The 20478-nt window shown below is 46.0% G+C and overlaps 1 protein-coding gene across 5 annotated transcripts in view; it reads right to left on the minus strand.

Annotated features, from left to right (window-relative positions):
* FAM133B (family with sequence similarity 133 member B) overlaps nt 1-20478 on the minus strand; it is a 646308-nt gene that overhangs the window by 458898 nt on the left and 166932 nt on the right. For 3 of the 5 annotated variants that reach the window (XM_069648451.1, XM_069648453.1, XM_069648454.1), the window contains exon 2: nt 2597-2694. In XM_069648451.1, the coding sequence (XP_069504552.1) occupies nt 2597-2694 (98 nt within the window). Of the gene's footprint in view, nt 1-2596; nt 2695-9137; nt 9283-20478 lie in introns of all 5 variants that reach the window. The other 2 variants (XM_069648450.1, XM_069648452.1) reach the window with 1 other exon arrangement.

Raw genomic sequence — 20478 nt, forward strand, 5'->3', positions numbered from 1 at the left:
GACAGGGCCCTGCCCGGCCCCTCAGAACTGCTGGTAGCCTTAGCCTCTGTACGAGGGACCTCGGGCCTAGGCCCGGTAATAGCCTTATCGGCACGGGCCTCGAACATCTGTTCGGTAAACACAAGCCCAACCAAGGCCTTGGGGCGCACCCCGGTCTTGTTTTTAAGGGAAGCCGAAAGAGAGGCCTCAGAGCAAGCTCCGGTACCCTGTGACTCAGCAGAACTGGGTCTACACACAGCCCCCAGAGGAGGGGCCTCGGAAGTTACTCCGGTGTACACAGGCCCCTTACGGAGACCCTTGGAGAAAACTCTGGTAGAATTATTAGGCCCGACAGGCACCTCAGGGCGAACCCCGGTGACAGAGCGATCAACGCCCCTCCCAGCTCGAGAGGAACCCGGGAAGGTATCCCTCGGCCAGGGTGCCCTGAAAACTAAAGAACTTACCGGGCGTTTCTTCTTCTCATCGATGAACGCCTGAAAATGAGATGGAGGAGTGCGTCGGAACACCTCCTCCCACCGTTCCAACCGACGTCGAAGAGCCCGGACCGAAAGGGAGTCACAGTAAAAACAGGAGTCCCAACGGTGTTCCGGACCCAAACACTCTAAACAAAGAGGATGGGGATCCGTCCTCGCGAAGCGACGATGACACGAAGAACAGTCTGGAAAGTCTAATTTAAAAAACATAGACAGACTAGAAGACGAACACTAGCGAGAGCCAGAGAGGAAAACAGGGAAGAAAATCTTCTGAGGATGCAACTGCGTCCGGCCCCAATGAAGCGCAGAAAAGGACTGAGGGGCGATGCGCGGGGCGGAGCCAAGGTGGGCGGGATTACGGCCGCGTGCCGGGCCCCGCGCCTGAAAGAGAGGAAGGACACATTTTTGGAAAAATTTGGATGCTTTTTACAAAGTGCTCCGGTCCCGTCCCACAGGACGGAGAGCTGTCCCACAAGTATGGAGGAAAGGGGACGGGACGTAGGAGTATTAAAAGATAACAGTGAAAATATAAGGTTGCCGTCTTGCATTCCTCCATTAGGTCTGGTTTCTTGGTAACAAAGTAAAATGTTTGATAAGGAGCTCTACGTTAGTCTCTAATCTCTACATTCATAATGTTATGGTGAAATGGGTTTGTTGCCAGCATATACCGGAACCAAGAGGATGGTGGCCCTTAAGCTTACTCAACAATCTTGCCTCCTCCTGGTGAAGCTGTGATAACAGAGGAATTTGTGTTCTAGTTGTAAACCAAAAGGCACCAATAATCGCTGAGAAAATGGACCATGGAAAACCTATTGCTAGGTGTTATGTTATAATTTATACCGTGCACTGCTGCCATTTGCATGGTCTCCAAGTGCACACATGGCCCTGTAAGAAAATTATGTGGGGTTGGTTAGTGAGGGAAGAGGGATAGGCTAGATGCTGTGCTCTTCTATTGACGCTTGCAGAACCCAGAGAAACAGGCGTATGTGCATGTCCGCTTTCTGGTTTGCTTTGTTGTGCAAAAAATAACCAACACCAATAAAGGATTACTGCGCCTTTTTTTCCCCAAAAGAAAGTAGCACCATATGTAAGTAGTGCCAGGCAAAAAAGTATCTCTTTCCTACTATTCAGTCTGATAAATTTGGCAATAAGGTTTATTATGTGTGCAAGTAGCATATGTAGTCCCTGTTCTTGAACTGAAACTGAAAGTGCTAATAGAACGTTTCAAACTACTACCAACTATCTTATTAAAAAAGTGTCCAGATGTTTCACAGACTTTCTAGTCTCAATGTTTCCCTTTTGGACAGTATTTGGTTTGCTAGTCTACTGCATGTACGCCAGCCCTTCCGAGGCAGCATGGTAGGTGTTAGACTTAGGCTTCAGCAGTCACTATGCCTTCTTGAGCTCCCTCAGGGATGCAGGCTGGTTGGGAATTCAGTAGTCCCAATGGCTTCTCCAGATCTTCAAAAGCTCTTTTGCAAGGGCGAGACTGCAGCATCCCCCAACAATTGACTTGCAAACTTAAGACACCCTTCAGGATTCTCTGCTGGTTTTTTTTTTTTTACAACTGAATACCTCGAGGTGGAAGCGGGAAGGGATTAAAAACACTATTCCTCACTGTGGATTTCACACATTACTGCATCAGCAGCATGCAATCTCCAAACTGCGCTGTCCCTTTGAAGGCATTAGTGTGACCGTGGGCGCACAATGTGCACTCGCTCTATAGGTGGTATCCCCGTTAATCACTCCAACAGTATTCATGTTTCATTAGTTATGAAGGGTTTTTCTCATAATGGGTGCTGCATCCTTGTGTGTTAAGTTGTTTAGGCAGTGCACACTGTGTTTAAACATGTCAAAAGGGAGAAGAGAAAACCACCACATAGCACATTAGTTTTGAAAATATAACACTGTACAGTCTCCGGTTTCCATGCCTAGTAGTCATTGGTCTCTGTGCTGAAGCTGGCAAAAGTGCAAGCAGAATTCTGATAACACAAATGTGGTGCATTGCTTCTCACTGCACTCAGTTAATCTTAAATGGAACAAAACTTTTTTTAACAAATAAAAGAACCGAGTTAAGGGCTTAAATCAGCAACGACAAATATGAAAGCGTAATGTTTTCTTACCATGTGGGTCTTGGCCTATTAAGATAATCCTGTATCGTTGGTCCGCCAGATGCTGATGGACCTCGGGACCGGGCCATGGCGATGGGATTCATATAAGCCTGAAACACACAAGATTAAAAAGGTTGCACAAACGGGTTGTAAATCTGCTGTGGCCAACAAGACAAACTCATCCAAGCATCATACTTTCAAAGACCTTTTAGTTTTGGTTCTGCATAGTTTGCCCGACAGGAATGTGTGGAGGCATAGAATGCTTTGGCTCAAAGATTCTGCATAACTACAATTGCCTGGATGGCAGCCCACCACAGCCACCACAAACCCGAAAGCTCCAAGCCCCTTTTTCCTGGTAACCTGACGTGCACTCACATATACTGCACCATGGATCTCTGACAAATATATGCAATCCCCAGGAAGCCCAGCAACGGACTACACTGTCCCCTGGAGTCAAACACCTACAAGCTGTTGCCGGTAACTACAGCCGCACAAGAGGCCTGGAGACACATCAACGGAAAGCCCTTATCAGCACTCGGTTGCTAGAACCCAAAAGGCTGCATACTTTCCTTCTCTAACTGTCACACACAGCCATACACACACACTTCCAGAGCACGATCATATACATGGAGGGCCTTAAAACACAATCCCCTTTAGCCCATCATCCCCACATACAGTACCACGATCCGGGCAGAGAAAGAATCTGACCCCTGAAGCCAAGACTGCCAAATACACCTGACTCTGGAGTTTCAAACCATCTACGGTTTTCCTTGGAGACAGCAGAGCAACAATCACTACTTTGTGGCCAATAAAACTGTACTGGCAACTCTCTATCCCATGAAACACCAACCTGCACCGTTCCTGTCCACTGGTGCTCGGCCAGCCTTGCATATTGGCACCAGTGCCCAGTAAAATAGAACAGGGCTCAAAACTTGCACCCACCACTAGCCACTGATTCTTGGTGAGTAAGAAACGGGGTGCTGTGTGAAGGTGTACAATCAGAGTAGCAAGTGACTTTTTATGGGTTGCTAGCAGCCTCAAACGTATTGTAGGGATTGCAGGGATGAACATTTCAACACCTGTACATAATTAGACCTAAAATCTGAAAGGTATTCTTACACAAACACACACTCTAAACCTTTCTAATTTGTAAGGAGGGTCTATATTTTGAGAAACTGGTTAATTACTTTATGTTGAAATGCTTTGGATGGGGTGACCACGTTGAAAGATCAGAGAAACACAGCCATTCGTAGACTAAATAAAGGAAAATGAATGAAGGTGCCCCTCTCAAATGAGGGTCCTGTCACAAAGTCACATGGAAGAGGCTTTAAAGATATGGTATAAGTCATTTATAACGTGCCGGTAAGCCCATGATGCTGGTCAAGGAGTCATTATTATACAGGGAATTCACCATGGTCCCAATTTCACCTCTATCCTTGAGCCCCATCTCATGATGTTCCAATACTCCCACAATGGCAAAATATGTACAGCTCAGGTATGTAAATGAGAGGCATGAGGAGTTTGGAAACTGCCACCCGCAAAACCGCAGTCGTGGGTTTTAGCAGACTGCAACCCATCAATGGTGGACAACTTGATTGAGCTGCCGCTGACTCCATGTTATACCCAGAAAGGGCACACAGATGGAGGGGATTCAAGAAGTCTTACTGGCAGAATAAGTCGCCTGGACAGTCTACAAGATGGCTCTTCCCATTATGTAGGCTCAGTTAACAGACCCATGGGGCAGCTAGCCACACAGGAGCGCTCAGCTGAAAACAATGCAGTTTAACCAAATGTAGCCCAATGCACCTCACCCTTACAAGCCCAGTTACAGACCCAGCAATGGTACAAAGAGCAGGGCAGACAAAGGAGCTGTGCTAGGAGTCTGCTGAGTTGCGAGTTAAGCCGGTAGAACGAGAAAGACAGATAGACCGAGGGACACAGAGAAAACGCACGAGGCATTGACAAAGAGCGCACAAGGCGCAGAGATAAAGAGCGCACGAGGCGCACAGAGAAAGAGCGCACGAGGCGCACAGAGAAAGAGGAGAAAGAGCGCACGAGGCACACAGAGAGAGAGCGCACGAGGCACAGAGAGAGAGAGCGCACGAGGCACACAGAGAGAGAGCGCACGAGGCACACAGAGAGAGAGCGCACGAGGCACACAGAGAGAGCGCACGAGGCACAGAGAGAGAGAGCACGAGGCACAGAGAGAGAGAGCACGAGGCACAGAAAGGGAGCACCAGGCACAGAGAGGGAGCACCAGGCACAGAGAGAGAGAGAGCACGAGGCACAGAGAGAGAGAGCACTGGGCACAGAGAGAGAGAGCACTGGGCACAGAGAGAGAGAGAGAGCACGAGGCACAGAGAGAGAGAGAGCCCAAGGCACAGGGAGAGCACGAGGCACCGAGAGAGAGCATGAGGCACAGAGAGAGCACGAGGCACAGAGAGAGCACGAGGCACAGAGAGAGCACGAGGCACAGAGAGAGCACGAGGCACAGAGAGAGCACGAGGCACAGAGAGAGAGAGCACGAGGCACAGAGAGAGAGCATGAGGCACAGAGCGAGAGAGAGCATGAGGCACAGAGAGAGCATGAGGCACAGAGAGAGAGCATGAGGCACAGAGAGAGAGAGCATGAGGCACAGAGAGAGAGAGCATGAGGCACAGAGAGAGCACGAGGCAAAGATCGAGAGAGAGCACGAGGCACAGAGAGAGCACGAGGCACAGAGAGAGCACGAGGCACAGAGAGAGAGAGCACGCCACAGAGAGAAAGAGAGAGAGAGAGAGAGAGAGCACGCGGCAGAGAGAGCACGAGGCACAGAGAGAGAGCACGAGGCACAGAGAGAGAGCGCACGAGGCACAGAGAGAGAGCACGAGGCACAGAGAGAGAGAGCACGAGGCACAGAGAGAGCACGAGGCACAGAGAGAGAGCACGAGGCACAGAGAGAGAGAGCACGAGGCACAGAGAGAGAGCACGAGGCACAGAGAGAGAGAGAGAGAGAGCGAGCGCATGAGGCACAGAGAGAGCATGAGGCAAAGAGAGAGGGCACGAGGCATAGAGAGAGGTCATGAGGCAGAGAGAGAGGGCACGAGGCAGAGAGAGCACAAAGCAGAGAGACACACACACATTAGGAAAGATTTCCTTTATGTGCAATTCCTCCATTTATGGACCTCCTCCAAACGTTTGCTTTTGTATGGCTATCCTAACCTGACTCTTTCCAGTGGTGCCCAGCCTTCAGCTGAACTTCAGACTGTCAGTACTGGGAAACATTGTTTCCCTTAGTCTTTGACTATGTTGCCATTTCTTGGCAACTTTTTAACAGTGCGCAATGTACCTTCCAGTACCGTGCGCTGTGGTACCTTTTTGTTTTATGCCCTAGACACCCTCGTAAGATTTTTTGGTGATTGTACGAGTGTGTCTGGGACGAGCAGGTGGCAGCAGTTACTCTTCATAATTTTTTACTTCTTTTTACTGAGTTAAACCGCATTTACCGCGTTGGGCTCAAAACTGTGGCCATGTCCGAAAATGGCCGAGCCACAAGGTCTTTTGTTCTGTTCTATGGCCATTTTGTCCCTTGCCTTCACCCAGGTCGAGTAACCCGAGTTTTCCTTTTTTGGGCATGCAGGCTCCTGCGAAGACCGATCTCTTTCGCGGACTTCTGCCCGTCACGTATGTGTGCCAAGGAAGAGGGCTGCAACGGTCTAGTTCCAATCCACACTACTGGTGCCAGGATGTCTGGAGTGCCTGAATGACAGAACACTGTGTTCCCGTGATTGGTCCAAGTCTGGGATTCCTGCAAGAGAGCAGATATTCTATTGGAACTCCTCGAATTTGGCGCAACGCTAATCTTGGATAAGAGAAGGGGCTCTGCAGCCATTGCAGGTCACTCACCCGTGTTCTCACGAACTACAGAAGGAGCCAAGTCTCCTACACAAAGAAACAGACTTGTGAAACCACTGGAAACGCTTTGGAAGGCTTAGGAACCCTTCTCTCTCTGCTGTCCCATCGAACCCCTGCTTTCTTCTTCGATCAAGAAGGCCTGCCAAGGTGCTTTACCCCTTTGGAGTAGTGGGAACAACTACTCTCGGCGCCCCCTGCTTACCCATCGAACGAGCCCCTTTGGAAGGGTTCCTGGGCCATCCAGCAAACTGTCTATCTCTACCTCAGGGTAACCCGCAGCACCATCATCGTTGCAAGTGTAGACCCAAGACATGAGACTTTGCTTGCTTGTGGTCCCGTGTATTCTCCCGCCACATTACGCAGGCCTAGCTCCTCTGGGTCCTGAATTAGGAGAGTGTGTAACGCTGCCCGTAGCCACGATTCCTGCGTCACTACCTGGTGGTGACGGTCGCTATAGTTCCCCTGCTGTTCTGCTCTCCTGTGCCCTGAAGCCATCTGCACCAGCATTTTCTTCTATTTCCTTCGAAAGGTGAGAAAAGGCAACTATTCCATCACGGACGGTCATTCTCCACCGCAACCGCTGAGAGCCAGAGCGCAGCAAAACTGCAGAACTCGAACCTACTAGCGACCTCTACTAAGATTTGGTCCGGACAGTGCCGAGGGTCGGTGAGTACTTTCATAATTTACTGGTACCCTCCCACCCCCCCAGCACCCTCAGAATATCCCTTAAAGGTATTCGAACATTGGAGGGGTTAGCCTGCGCTCCCGAGCTATTCTCACCACTTGAATACTGCTTTGCCGCCAAGGGCAGGGACTACTCGAATAGCGGGAACTAATTATTCATTGCCTTACGCCCCTTCCTGACTTGCTACAGCCCTACAAATAAGACCTGCTTTTTGTTCATCTGCGCAATTGTGCGTTTTGCATACTGCTGACCACAAGTTTCCGCTCTTCTTAGGGTTGGACTCGAAAATTAGGGAACAAACCCTGAAGGATTACCTATTGCCATTTGTGTACTAAGCTTAACCCTTTCTTCGCAGGTTGTGTTCGTAGGTTATAACAAAATCGCACTAGGAAATGTAATGTATAGATCCTGTATAGTTTAAGAATTTGTGTGATATCTGTTTTTCTCATTGCTAAAAGTTACTTGTGTCTAATTGGTCCCGCTGACCATAGATATTTTTCATATACACTTGGCTAAGAGTAATTTGTGGTTTGTTGCTGTGTGTGCTCATTGTGGGCTTCCCATCATTCTCACCCCTCCTGGGTGTTGACCGCCTGCCAAGCTACCTAGATTGGTCTAGCTTGTCGAGAAGGTTCCCCTGTTTCACTAATAGAGGGTGGCCTCCTAAACCTCTGCCCACCAGGTCAGAGTTTACAAATCCATCTCAACAACACACACTGATGGAATCACTGATTACAACACTAACCAGCCATGGGCAGTGGCAATGATGTTTGGCCGTGCCCAGTGTATATTCTAACACAATAAGGGGTCGCTGTAAACTGTGATGCCTTCACAGTGGTCATAGGGGAGCAAAGTTAAGGTGGCTTTAGCTGAATTCCAGGGTTTTTTTTGCATTAAGTTCTCACCTTAACGTCGCTGCAACTAAAGTTTTTTCTTTGAATTTCAAAAGGTTTTCTTATACCATATTTTTTTTCTGCACCACTGGCCATGGCCTTCGGCCGTGTCCACTGGAAATCCTAGTACACTATCAGACCACTAGCCATGGCCTTTGCCCTACTAGACCACTACACACAGCCTTCGGCCCTGGCAAGTCTGGGTTCCCGTTGATCTCCCCGGTAATACTATATTCTGCATAATGGCATTTTGTATGGCATTGTTTATCCCTTCTCTAATAATATATATGTGCTCTTCGGCTTTGCAACGGTAATGCGCCGAGTTAAGCCGTTCCGGAGTTTCCCAGTGTGTAGAATTTAAGGGGTTTTGTTGCGATAAGTTTGCTACCTTAACTGGTCATTAACTTAAGTTTTGTCATTGAATTTCAAGGGTTTTGTTATTCCATAGATATTTTCCACACCACTGGCCCACTCACTGTCCATTGTAAAACACTATCAAACCACTAACCATGGCCTTTGGCCGTGCCCACTCTAGATTTTAAAACATGTGCAACCCATTGTGCTAATCAATCACAGACATATTTTGACCTGTTTTGATAGTGGTATTGTTGTGTATAAAAGAAGATCTGTTTTGAGAACTCACAATGTTTTACAGCAATATGCAGTAAGATGAAATGATTTGCCAAGAATCGCATACTCTGGTTAAACAGCATGCTACAAGCCCCTGGTTTTATGGCCGGTATCTTGGTGACTGTTGCGATACATCTCACGACCCCAACTAACCACATTAAGCAGCACAGAAAAGGGAAAATAATGACCGGCTGTAGGAATACCAAATACACAGGTATTTTTGCCCCCTTAACAAAAATCAAAAGCTGGTACCTGTGAATATATGCACAATAAGTTAACATATATCTTAAAGTGAAAAATACAAATGTAGTTCAATTGGCCTTCGCCATAGAAGAAAGTGCGCAAGACAAAACAGCATTGTACTTTTAATAAAAGTAATGAACGCCAGAAAAATAACTTGAGAGAGGAAATGTTCCAATAAATAGGCTGGCAAAGTATAAAAGGTGCTCACCTTTAAAAGCCAGCAATCTGTAGTGAAATATTCCATGGAAAACAAAATCCCAATATGAGAAATGCTTGTGGGTAAGCGTCTGCACTGGGAACAGGACATCCTGAGAAAACTCCTGGTAGCCAAATACTTGAGCAAGCTTGCTAGCCTAAAATAAAAAAACAAAAAACAAAAGGGGGATGTGTCCGCCCTCTGAAAAAAAAATGAAAAAACATAGAACTGTCCACCCACATGTCTGTTACCTGTGCTCTGAAAATCAGCTACAAATCGGGGGAGAATAACTGCACCAGTGTCCAGGATTGCAAGCTCTCTTGTCACATCCTGGGCAAATACTCATGACTTACTTGCCCTCTCATCATTTCCCCTCCTCCCCCCCAATGTCTGGCTTTAAACAATACTCTGCTTTATAAAGATAACTTGAAAAGTACACATACCATAGTGTCACTCAAATATATAAATCCTATAGAACGATGTTAGGCAAAAAGTGTACAACTGTGGCATTAGTTCCCCATCGTGACTGGGAGACTACAAACACCAGAATGCAATTCAGCAAAAGGCAAACAAATGATCTCAGTGAGCACTGGGAGCATAGATCTTTAAACCAGATTGGGGTGTGTGTATAATATATATCCATCTATAAGTGAAAACGTGTGGGTTTGTGGCTTTGCATATGTTCCCTATGCAATTCCACACTGTCACCAATCTGCACCAAATGTTGCATTCACCGGTTAGGTCCCTCAGGACATTATTGGCTACTTGTCATTTGGACACCCCAACCCTTTCCCGGATTTCAGCGAAGGTCTCTAGGTTTGCGGCTTCGTGTACGTTACCTATAAAATTCCACACAGTTTCACCAATCTGCACCACATTTTGCACAGTCACATGTACCTATGAGTGAATGAAAGCCCGGGCAACGCCAGGTATATCAGCTAATATATATATATATATATATATATATATATATATATATATATATATATATATATGAAAAGGTTATTCTAGTCTGGATTTGCAATTCTCTGTGTATTAGGAGCTCCATACCAATTGATAGCTGCTCTCTTCATGTGGTTCTCATGTTAGCTTATTCTTTAGAGTGCAATACTTTGAAGGACTGACAGCACAATAAAAATAAAAAAAATTAAAGAATGCAGATGCTGTGTGTTTTATAAGTGTGTTATGAGATATTTAAAACTAAGAAAACAAATGGCATCCGGAACTGTGGACTGTCTTGCATCTATGCAGTAACTGGGGACGACACTGCTTAGCTTCAAAGCTAGAAAGGGGCCAGCCCCCTCAGGCCATGTTGCTCTAAGTGGTCAAGCGGTCTTATAACTTGTGCTTATTTATTAGGCACCATGGCTTGAGGAGGTTGGCACCTTCCTCACTTAAAATATAAGCAGGGTCGGTCCTGATTACGGCATGGATGGGCGTCCCGGATGCCCATTTTCAGTGTATGGGCTACAGATTACCTTGCCTATAAGTAGTTTAATAGCCACGAATATCGGAAAAATGGCTGGGAGAAAAATGTTTTGCCCCAGGCCCTTACCAAGGAACCCTCATCTGTGCCAGCTCCCCCCACTCCATAGATAGCCTCCTCATATCCCTGCCCAACCTGGCTGGGTTAAAAAGGGGAGCACATTTTATACTTTCCAGCATAGTTATTGGAACATCTGCTCTCTGAAGTTATTTTTCTGGTGTTCATTACTGTTTTTTAAAGCCCAATGCTATTTTGGCTTGCACCCTTTCTTCCAAGGGGGAGGTCAACTTGTATATTTCACTTTAAGATATATGTTCACTTACGTGCGTATATTAATTGTGCCAGCTTTTGATTTTCGCTATGGGGGCAAAAGTACTTGGGCATATCTTATTCTTGCAGCCGGTCAGTTGTTTCCCCTTTTCCATGCTGCTTAAATACAGTTAGTTGGGGTCATGCGATGTTTCACAACATTCACTGAGAGACCAACCATAGCATGTTGCTTAACCAAAGTGTGTGAATCTACTGGCCATGGCCAAAGACCATGACTAGTTGTGTCGACCATGGCTACCGGTCTGGTAGTGTTCTAAAATGGACAGTGGCCACATCCAAAATCCGTGGCCAGTGGTGTGGAAAACAAAATTTGTGGATTAACAAAACCCTTGAAATTCAAGGACAATCTTTAGTTGCAGGAACGTTAACATGAGAACTTAACAAAACCCCCAAAATTCAGCTAATGCCACCTTATATTTGTGCCCCCAGTTGTGCAGCCTATTATAACACCGCTGATTATATGTATGATGTCATCAGATTTATGACTTAGCTACTGAAATATTGGATTAACTAAACTATTTTGGCCGTGGCCTTTGCCGTGGCTAAGGCTGTGGACACAGTGCATGGCCGAAGGTCAGGGCTATTGGCTGGTTAGTGTTGTACAATATACTGTGGTCAAGGCCGAAAGCAGTGGCCAGGTGTCCATTAGTGTTTGAAAATATAGAGGGAGCACAGCCAAAGGGGCGTGGCCATTGGCCATGGCCAGGGTTAGGGGTCCATTAGTGTATGAAAATATACAGTGAGCATGTCCGAAGGCCATGCCTACTGCCCCTTAATGTGTTATAATATACAAAGGGGGGCGGGGAGCAAAGGGGGCTACTGTACATGGTAAAATATACTGTGGTCGTGGCTGAAGGCCATAGCTAGTGTCCAGTTACTGTTGTAAAATATGTAGTGGGCACACCCGAACGCCACGGGGCACATTCCTCCGTCACAGGGTCCCATCAATGGCCTGCACAATCACAGACCGGCACCCTGCTCCAAAGAGCACACAGGAATTCAGGCAACACAGCTCCTGTAAGCCTCTCTAATTTGTGCACAGGGGGCTGGTCGCTTCAGGTGGGTGTGGCCCCCTCCGGATGTGCAGCCAGGAATCCTCCATCCCTGCGGAGGGTCTGATATCACATCAGGGTCACCAAATTTGTAAGGCAGACCTCCAGACAAGGAAAACAATCCTCCAAGGAAAAAGGCTTGTTGCACCTCTTTGCAAGGAAAACAAATTTCTTTTGTATACAAAAAAGAAAAAAAGGTGACGGGGGTGCCATACAACCCAACTGCCAAAGAGCTCTCTGGGTTAGTTTAAAGAATGCAGGCTGTTATAAAGCAACTCATCATCACTTGTGATGCACACAGTACAGTGTTCATCCCCCACCCTCATTGGCTACATTGGCTACCACCTACATACATACTACCAGTCCCCTATAGTCCATTGACTGATTGGCCACATCTTGATCTACTCCTGCCCTCTAACACGTGGTCTTCTACTCCATCACCTTGGTTCCCGGCTACCCGATTGGTGGGGTGGGCGATATGGGAGCCTCTCCATAGGCCTAGACACATGGTGTGCACCTGGTCATTAACATGAGCTCAGCGGATTATCAAGGTCAAATTGGCCATTCAGATTAAAGGAGAGCTTCTCTTGATTCCAGACATAATGTCACCCCACCATACCTCCCCGTCGCAGGACTACATTTGTTGGCATCACCATCAGAAAGCCTTCCCTGGCGCTTCTCCTGGGCCTTTCGAGGATCACACTAATCGTCCAAATTCTGAGGGATTTAGGTGTTTTGTTTGTGGGCATCTGGCAGTTTGAATATGTTGGCCATCATTCTAGGGGGCACGAGTGCCCTTAATCTAGACTAGGCCTTTGGCAGCTCAAGACCTCTGCCCCGACTCCCATTTCTCCTTTGGGATGGGCACAGCCATGCCTGTGCTCGGCCATTCACATTCTATTCTGGCTTTGCAGGCCTGCAACACGATACAATTGTATTTTATCCATCAGGTCTGAAGGTCTCTATGATCGGTTTCCCTGCTGGGGCTTGGGATGGTAAAGTAATTCAGGATCCATTGCCCCACACAGCTGCTACTCACCATGCTGTGAGGCAGACTAGGAATTGCTTTAAATATGGCGGTGCATCAGTATTTCTCGCAGCAGGAATCAGAGCTGACATTTACATTATTGTTCATTACATTTAAACTATTATGTTCTAATATAACCCACGCCATATACCGGAGCCTATCTACATTTCTGCAACCGCTACAAAACACTACATGTGTTGCACATATTTTGCATGTTTCACCTGCCTCCAGCCGCACACGTTCATTTTCTCATGCACCAATATATTTTCCTCAACCAAAATCGTTTGGGTGGGTATGGGAGCTGAACGTGCATCCCAACAGGAGTGTTGTTCTTTTCTTTGTCTTTCCCCATCATGTGAACACAACAGGGCTTGAACATCCTATGTTGCGGGGAGGGAGGGTCCCGCCGCAAGTCCGCTCTCTAGACCTAACCAGCCCAAATGCAAAGTCACCCATTGCTGCTTTCTGCATAGGTCTGAACACCCAGAGTGGACACCATGGAATCCTAAAGAGGGAGGGAGTATGTCAGATGACACTCTGGAAACGGATCAGAATGGCCAAAATGCCTACCACCTAGTCCAGAAAGCTGTTGTGTGACCATTGGTCTTGCAGGAAGAGGTACAGTTAGTTTTTTCTACAACACTATCAGCTAGAGTTAGGGCCTCATTGTCAGGGAGGTTTATATTAAGGCCATGTGGTCAGGGGGTCCTGAGGTATAACAGCCTGACTGAGGTTCCCTCCAGCTCACCGTACTATCCAAGTGATAGTCATGACAAAGCAGCACAGGCAGTGGGGTGGGTTGATTCACAGGTACAGTGTACACTTAAATAATACTCAATGAGAGATGGTCCACAAATTATATTTTTATATAAATGAAATCTTTATGTTAGAAAAGGCGAGAAGAAAAACAATCTACTCACAAGAAATTATCTTTTTAACACAGAAGATGCAAAAAAAACAAGAGGGTAAGAAGAAACATCAATTGTGGGAACTTTTATAGAAAAAATAAAGCCTAAAGTAAATAAAATGAGAAAGGCCTTCCTCACAAGAGCAGAAAAGGATCACCATTAAAAGGACACTCGTCAGATTACGAAATAGCTAAATCATGCCCAAACAAGAATGCTATTACATATTTTCTCAGTAATGTACGAATTCCTGAGCCCAAAATATCAAGCACAGGACAGGACATTATACATTTTGAGCACAAGACGAAAAGGTAGGAAGATATGAGGCCTAGTGCAGATTAAAGCAGAGAAAACTTCAATATTTAAAGTGACTGCCTTTATTCCAAAGAATGAAATATGCCACAATTGAAAGGCAGGCCCAGAACTGAAGTAGTTATTTTTCATGGGATTCAGCAAACCATGAAAGTACAATTTTTCAAGAACCGGATTTCTTCATATGTCCTTCTAATGTGATAGCATGTGTAAAGAAGATGCCCTTGAATCAATGCATAATGTGCTCCTTTATTCTTCCATGTTGATCATTTTGAACCATATTGTGTTCGAAAACATAAGAACAAGGACTGAAAATTCTATTGAGTTTTGATTTACTGTGTTGTGAACCTTGAAAAGGCAGGTCTGCATAAAGAAAATTAAGTGAATGAACCCAGAGGGGCTGAAATGAAAGAATAAAATCGAAATAGTATCCAATTTGAAATTCTCAGTTGCAGGGTGTACTGAAGAATTCAGGGCTTATAATCTAGTTGGATCCGGTCAGAAGATTAGTACATGTTATGGTCAGGCCAGATGGCTTCAAGACCACACTGAAATGTTCCTTCATTGTATTTAAGACAGGGTTCAAAGCCAATAAGCACCATAAATTCACTTCAGGCACTAAAAAAATGAAAAATAAAAAAAAACACTGTTTTGACATCAAAGAAGCTCTGTCACATAAACTTTACTTCACATAAACTCATAAAAAGTGCATTAGTTATGAAAGATTGACTAAGAAATGTGACGAAGCCTTGGATGTCGTCATTGCTCCTCCAGGGGGTTAGCCTCTTCCTATAAGGCAAGGGAGGTGGGGCCGATAGCCAATAGTCCCCCTAGGGGTGGTGCTCAGTGGGAGGATCTCATGGGGAGGGATCCCCCCCTGTGGGAGCAGGGACGATTAGCCAAGGAGAACACGGTATAACATACCTTACCTGAGGCCCTATACACCCCTATAGTTCTTAGACCCCCCTCTTCCGACACAGACTCCCATGCAGGGAGTAGACCAGTGTACTTCTGTAACATCTGAGGTTAATCTAACCAAACGTACTGGGACGAAGATCATTGAGAGCCCTGAGGGTTTGCCTGACCCAAGTACTGGGACGAGGTGGCCCATAGGAGGAATAAGGACCGATATGACGGCCACTACTGCAGGTGTGGACGTTGCACCAGGGTGGAGCCTGCACAACGATAGGCAAACCAAAGAAGGACTTGGTGTTTTCAGCCTGTGGCGTACCAGGGAGTTCCAAATCGTGACCAAAGAAGAACCAGGCACAGCAGCAGATGCAGGCGAGCAGCTGTGGAAGTCCAGCAAAGGCTGAGCAGGAAGCAACCTATCGCCAGTCCCCAAAGAACCATCTGGTGACGAGTCTGAGAAGCAGACCACAGATCCAAGCAGCCGACGAGCCAAGGGAGAAGGAATGCTGGTGCTACCGCAAGGACGCCCTATACCAGGTAAAGCCCGGAGAGCTACCCGATCACAAGGGCAAATAGGGGAAATTTGGGAGGCCCAGTAGGGACGCGGGTCATGCAGCAAAGTGGTCCGGAATCAAAGTGATCCTGCATCAGAAGAAGACTTTCTCAGCCCCGTGGCCCAACGAAAACCACTGACAGAGTGAGCGACATAGGGTTCAGACTCTCATCATGGAGCAAGGCATCGTCCTCGTATCAGTACTTGGCGAGAAAGTAAGCCAAGTGAGCTGACCCAGAGTGAGAAACGTAGGGGTTGGGGACCCACACCAAGAGTGTGAGCCAAGAGAGCTGAAGCGAACAGCGACAAAAACAAGGGTCTGGAACCCAATACCAGGAAGCAAGGCATCTTCCTCAGGGTCCTAATTGACAGTACAATGAACCAAGTCGTCCCAACCGGGCAGAGAGAGAAGTCAGGGTCAGGGCACCCTTCTAACATTTGGGAATGATGCATTTTAAGCTACATGAGATGTGGACCAGGTGAAGGGAGTCATTCCACATGGTGGTACTAAACTATGAAATAAAGACCAGGGCCATGAAGACATTCCCCCTGGTTATCTGGAACTGTACTAACAAGGGAAAAGATAACAGGAGAAAGGAGTAATTCCCCTGGAGACCAAGACCAGGGGAATGGAGACATTCCCCCTGGTGTTGTGAACTGTGAAATATGTCTGAGAGAAGGCCAGGGGAAGGGAGTCATTCACCCTGGTTGTGTGGAACTGTTAAAAAATAGGCAGGCTGTCTGCCAAGGTGAACTGTTCTGAACTTGTGTGTGTTGAACTGGGGAAGGGAGCCATTCCCCCAGGAAGGAGCCAATTCTAGGGAACAAACTTCTACTCTAAGTACAGAAGTAGGGAGTCATTCATCTGCACCAAGACGACCTACTTTATCTTTAGTGTAAGGGACAAAGATAGGGATTTTTGACACAACACTGTAGTTGGATAGTAGTTGGATAGTATTGTATTGATTTACACTGACATTCCGAAGGAGCCATTAGTCTTTTAGTTAGTCTTTTAGTTGAGGTAGGGAAACCCCTTGTAAAAATTAGGTTCTCTTTATTTTCTTAAACAATCAAAGTTTAGAGCAACCACCATGTCACCTATGCGCATCAGTCGCCTCCTTCTGCACCCTTACAGAAGTCACTGACATTTAGACAGGCCCCATATAAGCATTGCACTGGGCCTTTTTACGCATGAAAATCTTGCAAATACGACATCTCGTTATCTTTCTATGTGTACCATTTATGCACCAGTTGAGAGCAGAGTTCAACGCAAAAGGCAAGTGACTTGATAGTAACCACAACACATCTTTTCATTCTTATCTGCACGGATGAAATTGCAGGCCATGAAGGAGCAGTTCAGACATTTTCCTCTGAGCTGCGCACACCGAACCCGTCAGAAACAGCACGCAGTGAGAGGAGGAGTGGTTTCTTTCTGTTCAAATTCTGCTGCGTTTATTGATGCTCATGGGAATTATGCATTTCATAATGCATATTTTCTTTCTTCCTAGCATGTTAAGATCATAGCAGTAATAAGATGGAAATCTTAATACAATTGGGAAGTATCCTTTTTTTTTAAAAACAAAGTTATGTCTTTTTAGTGAATGCTTGCTTTCATTGCACCAAAGTTTTTTTCTGAGTTCCTGTGTTGTGTGCATTTATCATCAATTATAAAAAATGAAAAGGGTATTGAGTGACTTATCCTTGGTAGTATTAGCATCCCCTTCTGCAACATGCTTTTGGAAAGGAATTTTTTGAATAGTGGCTGGGAAGTGGCTGAATGTGTTGCAATTATCGTTTACTAACTTCCTACTATGTGAGGTTTTTCCGATTCTGGAAGCAGAATTGGCCTCCTTATTTCAACGAGTCGCTATCAATGCTATGTTAGTTCTATATGTGAGGAGCTTACACTGCAGAGGCAATTAAATGTTCCTGTTGTTTGTGGTGGGTGCTCGGACTGCTAGTAAGCTATTCCTATTCTATGTGAGGGGAGCTTGGATCACTTAGCCCCTGCTGGGAAAGTTCTTAGTGATGGGAATTTGGGCGGCTGAGGCCTATGCTGTTGCCATTCTACGAGAGTCTAGCTTGCATTCGGGGTCCTTCATTTACCAGTTCAGTTTGGAGGTGCTTGCAGAGTTCAATCTTATGCAGTGCCATCTCTATGCAAGTGGAATGTCGACTGCTGTCTCCGACGGCTTATCTGTGCTTAGCTTGCATGGTTGAGACCAACAATCCTATTCCAAGGGAAGAATTACCTATTGAGGACAAGGCATAACATTTTCAATATTATTAGAATATGTTGACCTTGCTCTGTGTGAGGGGAGCTTTTACTGCAGACACATTCTTTGTCTGTTCTGTGAGGGTACCCTGCTTTGCTTTGCACTGATTAATTACACGTGCTCTACATGATGAAAGTTTGTGATGCAATTTACCTTTTCTGTTTTTATGAGGGACGCCTGAACGTTTCCTACTCAAGCTGGTTCTGTGCGACTTAAGCATTAAGCAGAGTATGCTACTGTTGGACCCATTATTTGCATGCAGGGGACGTTCACAGTGTTAGTGTTCACCTGTTCCGTTTGTGAGGGTGCTTGTGCTACTCAATACTGAGCTTTATATGTTAATTGTGAGAGAAACCTGCTCTTCTGTCATAATGTCGACCACATGACAATGATTTCCACACAGTTTTAACTTTTTGCACACGTCGGCTGGATGTTGCATATGGTTTACTCTCTTGTAAACGAGAAAATGAATTTTAATGCCCTTGAACTCACATTAACTCTCAAAGTTTAAAAATAGGGAGCACGATACTCCCACCTCAAAGTCACATCTGGAGCACTGATCTGATGTATATATTTTAAAATGCAGAGAACAGATCTGCAGTCTAGCAGAGCTGACTTGGCTTTCCACATTTCACAGGACTTCTAAATGTTAGTTTTATCAGAACACATAAGTCTCATCAGGGCGGCAAAACGTTCAACAGCATACAGTGCTGGTAAGTTATCTGCAAGAAGCAAGTCTTGCATCTGCCGAGAGTAGGCCTTGCAAATTCCACTCGCCCCCTCGCATTGGCGAGTTTCTTTTTTCTTTTAATGAGGGGCAAGTGTCGGTTTCAATGTACACGGCAGGCTTATGTTCCGAATGCTTGTTTACAATTTTGAGTTAATGTGTTGTGTCCTCTGTGCCCACTAGGTGGAAGCAGTGTACACAATATTTTGTATAGTAGCATCTTGTTAGCCGAGTAGGACATTTCGGCGCCGCCAGTTCGGCTTGGACGTTGGCAGCAAAGAACTGTTTTGGCACCGACAGTTTGGCGTGACCAGTTGGGTGCGACGTCCTCACTATTTTGATAAATTAAAGCATTGCTGCCGTCTTCAACCCGGGCCAGCTGTACTGCAAGACCGAAGACATAACCACAGGGCCGTACAGATCTTAGTGTGTTTATAAGCACAAGATATATAAATCAACCCAGGTCCTGTTTTTGAAAAATGAAAGCAAGCATCCAGAATGATTTGGGTTAATATATGTAACTTGTGCATAAAAAACGGTAAGATCTCTATGGATTTGTGGTTAACTTTCCTGTCTCTCAGTCCAACAGACTTGGGTTCGCGACTGACCTATTTGTATATATCTTTTTAAAATTTAAATAGTGATATTGTCCCACACAAACATGCTGGATTGCGCAGAACTAGGCACACCAAAATGGATCTTGCGGCCAAACGTCTGCGCCAAACCGGCCACGCCGAAATGGGATGTACAAGTCTTGTCACGGCTCCACGGATGGCTTACTGACTGCTCTATTGTTTACTGGTTGTGCAAGAAAATGGGGGAGAAGATCTGTGGAGGGGCTGGCATTCTCTGTGCTCAGAGGACTGAGGGCTTTGATTGAAGTCTCTATCCGTAGCAAAACTCAGTACGTTTTTAATACAGCCCGTGGAGTCAGCAGACTTGAGGCTAATTTATATTCTTGATAGCCTTGATAACTGGCACACAACGACCTTTGGGCAAATGAGACTTTAGCCCGATGCTCCCCTTCTGCCCCTGAAACGCTGGTTTACCTGGACTTGACCTCGCTCACCTACCGAGTCGTCAGGACAAGACAGATCAACTTTACTTTGTGTTACGGAGAATTCTCTGTTTAGGCTGAATTTCCTAACCTAGTGAGTCCCCCAGCAGCTTTGCTGGATTTCTGGAGTTTGTTTTTTTCTCCTGCCAAGAATGAGACTCTTTTTCTCTCACTCCTGGACATGATTTATGGTGTTCCTTTGAATGTTAATGTGTTTCATGGGTTATGGGGTCTTTTACTCCATAGGGTCTCATATGTTTTTCTTATGTGTGTTACACAGCACCCTCCGTGCAGTAACACAGGGGTGTCATAGTGACCCCCCAACATAAACTCCATACCCTGGGACTGACTACTGTCTCCCAGGGGATGTAAAGTCACCATTGGCTTTGCTAGTCCCACATTATGAACAGAAACCAGTACAAACCATCATATTGTGGACGTACTGGTCGGGGCAATTCGATTGCCCTGGGGTCTGTTGTTCGAGGGGGCACATCTCCGTCCCCCCTGATCGGGTTTTGGCTGGTGGCAGTGTATATTACTGTTTATATTCGACCGCGAATATATCTCCATGGGATTTTCCCATTGTTCGAGGCTACCAACTTTAATTATTTAATTCTTATAGCCTCGATCATACTGCCGGTTTATTTATTTAATATTAATTCACGAGTTGGTATTTTCTGCCAGAACTCGGTTTTAAAATGGCGTTTGTGTTCGCC

Source organism: Ambystoma mexicanum, chromosome 2q, assembly GCF_040938575.1.
Source record: "Ambystoma mexicanum isolate Mex_15411 chromosome 2q, UKY_AmexF1_1, whole genome shotgun sequence".
Lineage (NCBI taxonomy): Eukaryota > Metazoa > Chordata > Amphibia > Caudata > Ambystomatidae > Ambystoma > Ambystoma mexicanum.